The sequence below is a fragment of the Pristis pectinata genome, chromosome 3 (assembly GCF_009764475.1).
Source record: "Pristis pectinata isolate sPriPec2 chromosome 3, sPriPec2.1.pri, whole genome shotgun sequence".
Classification (NCBI taxonomy): Eukaryota; Metazoa; Chordata; class Chondrichthyes; order Rhinopristiformes; family Pristidae; genus Pristis; species Pristis pectinata.
The window spans coordinates 120568611-120578152 of NC_067407.1; the positions used below are offsets into that span (position 1 = coordinate 120568611).

The 9542-nt window shown below is 38.1% G+C and overlaps 1 protein-coding gene across 1 annotated transcript in view; it reads left to right on the plus strand.

Annotated features, from left to right (window-relative positions):
• msh2 (mutS homolog 2 (E. coli)) overlaps positions 1 to 9217 on the plus strand; it is a 52586-nt gene extending 43369 nt beyond the window's left edge. The window contains exons 13-16 of the mRNA XM_052011173.1: positions 1292 to 1496; positions 3540 to 3787; positions 7304 to 7476; positions 8665 to 9217. Coding sequence (XP_051867133.1) covers positions 1292 to 1496; positions 3540 to 3787; positions 7304 to 7476; positions 8665 to 8841 — 803 coding nt within the window. The 3' untranslated portion in view covers positions 8842 to 9217. The remainder of the gene's footprint in view (positions 1 to 1291; positions 1497 to 3539; positions 3788 to 7303; positions 7477 to 8664) is intronic.
• The last annotated feature ends 325 nt before the right edge of the window (positions 9218 to 9542 follow it).

Here is a 9542-nt window from a genome sequence, read left to right on the forward strand (position 1 = left end):
CCAACTTATGGACACTCACTACATACAAACAAGCTCCCATGATACTAAATTCAAAAATCTGACATACGTGCATACATTCATTCCTACAAACACCAGAACTAGTACTTGTTTTCTCTCTCTCTCTCTCTCTCTCTCTCTCTTTTTAGTAATTGTTCTTTCTTATCAGTCTTGTGCGCTTTTGATGCCATTCATTACTATACTATGATCAATATGGTTATCATATCAAATGATTTTTGGGTATTTTCTGCCTATGGACACCTGTAAAAACAGAAACCATTTGTTACCTGAAGACTGCCTATAATGTTGTGATTTTGCTTGAAAGTTCAGTGAAGGGTGTTGGCTTGATAAACTAGGTCTGTAACAATTCTGTGCACAATATCTAATATCCTGGAATTCATCCAAGCCCAAGAAGGATTAAAACTACCCTGAGCTCCGCACAGTGCAATAATTTCCAAACCAGGGTGAAAGTTTTGTTTGGTACCTGAAGAATGGGCTGACCTAAATTACTAAGTAAGAGAGCAACTGATACAACGTTTTATACACAGAGGTGATGCATTGTGTGGTGATTCTTGCCTACAGTGGAATGTTTAACTCCTTGCTAATTTCTTGTAGCAGGAAATAAAAACAAACTACTGAAGATGCTGGGAATCTGAAATAAAAAAAAAGTTATAAAAACAGAAAATGCTAGAAGCACTGGCAGGTGAGACAGCATCCATTGATATAGGAACAGAGCCAATGTTACAAGTTAATGACATTTCATTAAAAGTAGTTTTGATGCTGCCTGATCTGCTAAATGTTTCCAGCATTTTCTATTTCAGATTTCCGTCACTTATCGTATTTTGCTTTTGTAGCAGCTGCTGACTCTGTCACAGCTGTTTTGTCCATTGATCATTGATGAGTAATATCTCTTTAAATGATGTTACTTTTTATATTTAATTCTTCTTTGCTCATTTTTATGAAGTTTATGGAAACAAAATATAACTTCACTTGATAGGACAGCAATTGACTACAGACATGGATGATTCAGCTTTGTTATCTGTACGTATGAATTAAAAACATCATTACTGTCAGGGCACAGATAGCAATAGACCCAGAATACTCTGGGTCAGAATTCTGCCATTCAGTTAAAACCAGCAAAATAAACATGAGGGTTCTTCAAAGCTTGCAGCAGATATCCTAAAACTTGTACCAACAGTGATTGATTACAAATTCAAGATCTTGAAGCACATTTGTAAACCACTGTTCTTGATGATACCAATCTAATTTGCTTTTGTTTGTACTTTCTCTTAAGGTCCAAATATGGGTGGTAAATCCACATATATACGGCAGACTGGTGTGGTGGTTCTGATGGCCCAGATTGGTTGTTTTGTACCCTGTGATTCTGCGGAGATAAGTATCGTCGACTGCATCCTTGCTCGGGTTGGCGCTGGTGACAGTCAACTCAAAGGTGTTTCAACATTCATGGCAGAAATGTTGGAAACTGCAGCTATCTTGAGGTAAGAATGCTCCTCTGATAGCTACCTTGGTGCGCCACATAAGTGAGTGACTTTTTTTAAAAAAATTGTTTTCTAAACCTGTCAGCAATTGTTCAATCTATTTTAGCCTTTAAGTTGTGAGTTCTGAAAATGGTTTCCATAGAAAAGAGCCAAAACTGGAATACAATGGAATTTAATTACTTGGTGCAGCTGAGGGACCCCTAGCCGGACAGATAATCTAGAATCTCCCGAGCTGATGCTATATTTTTAGTTTTTCATTGATCTTTATATCACTCTGTCAAATTCCCAGCGCGTCCAGTTAAGGCCATGTTTTTTTCTTTCTTGGTTATAAAACAATTGTTGACAGCTCAATTCATGCTGACTAGACTGCTGGGCCTAGAAATTTGATTCATGGGTTCTGATAAAATAAGAGCAGGTACAGCTCTTTTAGCCTGCTTAACCAGTTCATAAAATCAGACCAATCTTCTACAGAGCACCATTTGCATACCCGGTTCCCATATTCCACGGTCCAAAAATCTATCTATCTTATTCTTGAATGTACTCAGCAACAGAGTAACTAGAGCCAATTAGGCCATAGAACCGATGAAAATTTCACCATCTTTCAGTGAAGGAACTTCTCTTCACACTCTTCATGATGCTTATCATAAATATATTATAGCTCTAGTGGACTGAAGCTATTTCACAAAACCACATGGAAAGTAAGTGCTACTGGATCTGTTTTTTGAATGTGGAAGGAACTACTGAATCAAGGATCCAGGTGTTGTACATTATCAGTTTGAAAACCAAGTTGGCATTTGTCTGTAAGGTATAGAACAAACTTAAACAGAAAATTACATTCTCACTCCAGTTCAATGCAGAGTTTTTATTACAGAATTCAGAAAATTTTCAAATTAATTGTCTGCACATTGTACAATACCATTTATACCACTGCACCCATTTTCTAAAGGTGTCAGTCATACTACAGTACCTGCTGAAGTTAGTGCTGCTGCTTCACAGCTCCAGATTTGATCCTGACCAAAGCTGTTGACTGTCTGGAGTTTGCACATTCAAGTGATTGTGTTAATCTTCCTGCTTCCTGTCTCATCCCAAGGACGTGGTGGCATTGACCACTGTAAATAGCTCTAATGTAGCTAAATGACAAAGGAATTAAAGGGGAGTTGACAAAAGCAAGCAGTAAGTTGCAGGGCTATGGGGAAATAAGACTGATAGAGTTGCTGTGCTTGGGAGCTGGCATGATTCTGATGGTCCAAGTGGCTGCCTCCTGTGCTGTAAAAAGTAATTTAAGCATTTGGCACTGTGCTGACTGCCTGTCCTTTTGCGCACTGTCCAAGAGGTCATTGTACTTACATAATTGAACAATGAAGTTAATAGAGGGCTAGAATGAACAGAAGGATAGACACACTGGCTGATATTCCTCTTCCTTCAACTTTCTACAAGAGGCACACAGTAGCCTGTTATGGTATCTCCAATTAACTTGGCATAACTGTTCCCAGTATGTAGAACTTATGAAATTAAAGACTTTCATGTTAATGACTCCAGCCTTTGGAAAGGGACAAAGTCTTCTAAATGTAAAACAAAAACCCACTCAATTTTTTTGTGTTATATGAAATGCAGTTCTGTAATTTTAAAAAAAATCCTCAAGAAAAAGCAGCATGTTAATGTGTTGAACAGAGGAACGATGGTTGTCATTTATTCCAAGTCTCCAATTTAAAAGGGCTTTAAATAGTGGAGAAACAGGAAGTGGAGCTATGGTTCAGATCCAGCACACCAATGAATTAAAAATGGGTCACATTATCAGGTTTTTGGTTTTGTTGCAATGAGTTACAGGGATGGCAGTGTGTATCGTGGACCATCTAGGGAGAAAAGTTGAGGCTGGTATAAAGGGTGAACTTAGAGGCTAAATATAAGCAAAGGACAGGACACACTTGTTGTATGCTGTCAAGGAGAATGCAGGTGTTTAATGATGGAGGAAAATCTCTAGCTAGATAGAGGTTTCAGACAACCCTTGTGATCATTAATTTTGACATGTTCTTTCTTTCCCAGATCAGCAACTGAACACTCCCTGATCATTATTGATGAATTGGGCAGAGGAACCTCTACTTACGATGGCTTTGGCCTGGCCTGGGCCATATCAGAATATATTTCCACCAAGATCCGTGCGTTTTGTATGTTTGCCACTCATTTTCATGAGTTGACTGCCCTGGCTGATCAAGTACCAACAGTCAACAACTTGCACGTGACTGCCCTCACCACGCATGAAACGCTAACCATGTTGTACCGTGTGAAGAAAGGTAAAGTATAGACATAAGCGGCAATGGTTTAGTTTGAAGTGCTATCTGCTCTATTCATTGAATGGCACTGCATAAAGCAAATAAATGACAATGGTACTCATTCTGCAACTTTCTCGTTGCCTGTATGCAAGTACTGCAGGTGTTTTTGCATATTTTTTTTCAGGATGTGATGTCTCTGGCAAGGCCAGCAATTTTTGTTCCCTATGCCCTTGGGAATGTGGTGATAAGCTGCTGCCTTGAACTGCTTTAGACCTTTTGGTGCTGTTGGGGAGGGAATTCCAGGATTTTCACAATGTAAGAATCTCTGGAAGAGGTCCCTGCAGTTGAGGGTGTACCTTATGCCTGCTCTCCTCCTCGGTGGTGGAGGCCATTGGTCTGGGAGGTGCTGTCAAAGTAGCAAGACGCTGCTTTAGCTGATATTAACAGTTAAGGGTTGGAATATAATATAGCAGAGGCAGAAAAAATAGGATTTTTAAAGTAATAATTCTTTTAAAAGTGATGTTGATAGCAAGGCTGCTTCAGCTTAATAAATAAACTGAGATGGGTATTGAGCAGTAAAGGTAGCTAGAATGACACACAGCTTGGGAGGGCTGTAGACCAAGGGTTCAGCTCACAGTGGTCATCTGTGAAAATGTCACTATTTTCAGGAAAGCAATTGGTGCTGATGGATTTGGTCTTGCAAGTCTGTGTGGGCACTTCATTTCATGCTTATAATTAACGTGGGAAGGAAGCATTTGTAACTGGAAATAAAATGTTGAGTTCACAATGTCTTTAAAGCTAATTTGTTTTACATAGCTTTAACCCCTCCAATGCTTGTTAATGCAGTTGTACCACAAGATTTAGCTACTGCTTTCCCTCCTCCTACCTTTCAAAGTTGCTTGAGCTTCAGCTTGCTTAGTTTTGCTTCCATTTTCCCTTTTTTGAATAGTTTTACACCCTCTTGCCCACATTGATTCAAAGGTTTAGCTGTCCTGTAGTTTGATTATGTGACCATTTATCTTGTGCATCAACTAAGGATGAACTTGACCAACGTAGCTGATTTTCTTTCTGTAGCAATCTGCCATCTCTGTTCCTGGACCATGGTATTAGAACTTCTGTGACTTGAACATCTTGACTTTTTGTCAGTACCACCCAAATGTGTAATCTAATTAATGATTCAACACATTAGGTACTTTCTGCATTTGTATCCAACTTTGCTTACAACCTGCTTCTTTTATGTTCTCTTGCATTATTTTATCTTGAAATAGTGCTCACAGTTAACTTTTTCCCAACACTTCATAAAGGTATACAGAGCATTATTAAGTGTTCTCTCCTTTGCTTCCTTAAGTCAGGAACCTTTTCCAATGACTCTTTTCCTTTTTAATGTTGCTTTTCTCTATCATTTTTTGGACTTGTCACTGGAGCACAAAATTTAGTTCCCAGTACTGATTACAATATTCAATGTAGCTTGATGAGCATCATATAGTTTAAGAACGGGACTCCTATTACTTGTAAACTTGTACTGTAATATTATTCAGCATTTGCTTTGTTGGCTGTTGCTCCGCAATGATCGAACCTGGATTTTAATCGTGAATTATTCATCTTCCTGTATTATGAACTCGGTAGACAGTGAATTGCGATAGGTATTTCTAAAATACGCAACAGCTTTCAAGAATTTTTTGTTTCATTGCCTACCTGACATTCTGGAAGTCAAAGCAAAATGCAGAGTTGTTCACGTAAAATTTTGTTGTTATGAGCTTTACTTTGGCCAAAGTGTAAAGAAGCTATATTACTGGATGTCCCGATTCAGAAAGGACACGGTAAAATGGAAAAGTAGATTCTGTACTATCCTAATGGGTGTTTGTTTCCCAGTTTTATCTGTAGTTTCATTGTTTTCTCTGTACAGTCAGTGAGCAAGAAAGAACCATTGACCCTCTTATTATTGCAGTTACACATCACTGAGAAGCCGGAAGGAAATAAGTAAATTTGCATTGCATAAATACTTCCATTTCAGATGTGGCTAGCCATCAAAACTTCTTTTGCTGTACAGCAAACACCAGAGCTTAAAACATACCCCTGACTCAACCCTTGCCCCTAAAGAGTTGCCAACTGAGAGAAAGCAACTTTCATGGCATGCCACCATCAATAAGAGGTTTTATTACTTATTGCTTAGCTTCACATCTCAGCTAGATTTGGTAAACTTCGCCTGATAATAGTCTCCCTCGGATCGGAGGCAACAAGATAGAAGATTTGAAGTCTGCAGGTTACAGTTTTTAAACATATGATCATCTTTCGTAAATCCTATTTAAAAATTAATTATGCCAATAAAATATGCATGTGTCAGTGCCAGCTTTGAAAGGTCTACAAGTGCCTAGTGAATTCTTGATGAGCAAAAAAGTGAGATGAAGCATAGTCATCCCATTGGTTATCTGAATGTCATTTGCCCTGTGGATAGAAACTTTCCCAAGTTTCAATTTCGGCTGCTTCAGTGACTAGCATCCCGATAATGCATTATGTTTACAATTTTATCTCAGCCTGTAGCACTATTTCTTTTGGTCTCAATTAAACATCAGCAGGGTTTATATCATTCCATATTAAATTTATTTTAAATGTACATAGTTGAGTCTCTGCAATACTGTAAGAGAGAGTTTATGCGGAGGATAGTTGCTGCTCTTGTACATCAATGTATTTTGTTGCTTGGTCTCTAAATATCTTGGAATGGTGCAAAGAATCATTAACCTTCTAGTTTTGGCTGTGTTTTCACAGTGGTGCATTGTCTTAAGGACAAGGTCTCTACCTGTATAGCACTTTCCTGTAACATTCACCCAGGGTTAAACTGTCAATTAAATGACTGCAAATGTGATATCTCTTGCTACAATTGAGTGCTTTGCAAATAGAAGCAGTTCAATGATCAGATGTATTTTATACTGTTCACATCAGGAATACAGTTTGCATGCTGTCTCTCGTTCTCTCTCATGCAGATAACTTGTCACATACACAAGTATGCTCTGGGCCTTTCTTGTTTCAGACTGCTCTTTTAAATTAAATTAAATTTTTTAAAAATTTTATTTACAGTGTGGTATCAGGCCCTTCCGGCCCAACAAGTCCACGCCGCCCATTTTAAACCCAAATTAACCTACCCATGCGTCTTTTTGCAATGTGGGAGGAAACCGGAGCACTCGGAGGAAACCCACACAGACATGGGAGAACATACAAACTCCTTACAGACAGTGACGGGAATTGAACCCAGATCGCTGGTGCTGTAATAGTGTCGCACTAACTGCTACGCTACCGTGCTGCCTTTATCTGATCAAATTTGATATTTTTGTAAAGTATTCTGGTATTCCACAGGTTTTGTTATTGTCGATCCTAGCATTTTCAAAAGTTGCAATTTTACTTTATGGGTGACTAAGTGAGTATACTGTTAGCTGCTTAAACTTTCATATTGATATCACTTCACACTCCAGTGCTCTTAGCATACAGTACTTGGATGGAATTGAGGCTTCTAAAATGTTTTATAATTTTGTTTGCTTGTAGGGGTTTGTGATCAGAGTTTTGGGATTCATGTGGCTGAGCTTGCTCAGTTTCCCAGACATGTCATTCAAAGTGCCAAAGACAAAGCCCTGGAGCTTGAGGAGTTCCAGAATACAGGGAACACTGAAGATTCTGAGGAAGGGCCATTGGCCAAGATATCTTGTCAAGAAAAGCAGGTTTGTGACTGAACCCAAAATTGTTTAGATGTAGCAGAGCAGGCTAGACCCAAAACTCTCAGAAATTTACCTCAAACCTGTTGTGGTTAGTACTGTCTTGCCATTTCATCCAGTGTGGGCCAGCTAGTGCTAATGAGCCCTGAATTGTGTTTCTTTTTATCATTCTGTCTGGAGTGCTAATTTAACTAAGCTTCAGAGTCAGCAGGAAGAGATTTATATTATCATTGTTTGATTTTCAAGCTGCAGTTCAATGCAGCAAATATTTTCATACAATCACAAATTATTTTGTATAGGGTTTGCTCATCTTGCCTGGCCAAGCCAGAAGTGAGCAATTTTTGTTTATGGACGTATCCTTTCTTTTGCCCCTAGGATTTCAAAATGGACAGCCATTTCACACTGGAGGGAGTCTGAATGATTTTTGATGTACCATTTAATTGGATTATTGGAGTAAGAGATGTGCACAGGCAGAGAGGAAGTGAAAGCAAAAACTGCACAGGTCATGAGCAATCTGACAATTTAAACAAATAATTTCAATCAAATTGCAAAGCAGGAGAAATGTAGATTATGCCAATTTGTAATATGGAAAGTGAAAATCAAAACTGCAGATACTGAAAATCTGAAATAAAAACAGAATGCTGGAAACACTCAGCAGGTTAGGTAGCATTCATCTATGAAAAGAAAGCAGTCTTAACATTTCGTGTCTGAGATCCTATAACAGTTCCAATAGAGGGTTCTGAATTGAAAATGTTAACTCTCTTTTCACACATTGCCTGCCTGACTTACTGAGTGTTTGTAAAATTCTGGTTTTATTATCTTGGAAAATGATGTTAGTATTGACTTCAGGCTCCACCCTTTCTCCCTTTTTAAAATCTGAAGATTCCTCTGTGATAATAGATATAATATTAAGACTCACTTTTGTCTACAGTTTAAGAATGTCAATCAGCATTTCTACTAGGTATCAGAACATTGAATGAACTGGAGGTTGGGGAACTAGTCATTTCCATAGGATTTCCAGGATCATGCAGCTTTCAAGCTATTTGATTAAAACTAATAGGACAGTATCTTCCTTGGAAAATAATTCATCTGAAACATTTAGTCTCTGGTCATTACTAAAGCACTGAAATAGCACAAAAATTATGAGATGATTACTGCAACCATGGAATAATATTTGCCCTTCCATTTCTGTAGGATGGTGAAAGGATCATTGCTGACTTTCTGTCAAGCATCAAAGCTTTACCCATTTCTGACATGTCTGAGGAGGAGGTAAAGCAGAAGCTGATGATGCTGAAGTCTAAGGTGCTGGCACAGAATAACAGTTTCATCAGCGAAATAGTTGCAAGATCCAAGGTGACAATTTTAAAGTAAACTTCAGAGTGAAAGAATTTAGAACTTCAATCCCAACCAAGTAACATGGACAGTCATGGGAAAGAGGAGTAGTTCCTTCATACTGAGCACAAGCTAATGTGCAAAACTATCTAGTTCATAAACTGTACCTGAAGGCAAAAGAAGAATCATTCTTGGCAATGGCTATGTTAATCATTTTAACCAAGAGATTGAGAGGTGCATCACCCATGCAGAAGGCAAGTGTAAAATTGCAGTCTGTTTGGAGTACTTTTCTTGCTTTTTTTTTACTTCATTTGTGCTGTATACTGTATCTGCAATGTGAGTCACATTGCACTTGATAATTATGATTTTCTTTTCTAAAAGATGACATTTACAATAAAATTATTAAAATCCCCTGCTAATTGTGGTTTGTGTAACTATCAAATTGTACCCTGCTGTGGAAATACCCACACACACAAAGTTCTTCTTTTAAAAAATTTAATGTTGGGATTCTGAAAAAAAAAACTTGCATTTGAAGCCTTGATCAGATGTAGAGTTTTAAGGAGGAGAGAGATTAAGGTTTAATTAGGGAAGTCCAGATTGCAAACCAGTAGCAATTCAAAACATGATGACTGTTTGTTGTAAGAAAACAAATGCAGAAAAGATCAAGGAGTTGGGGAGGGCTAGAACGTGACCCATAAGGAGAAATGAAGGCATAATGGGATTTAAATGGACTAGAATTA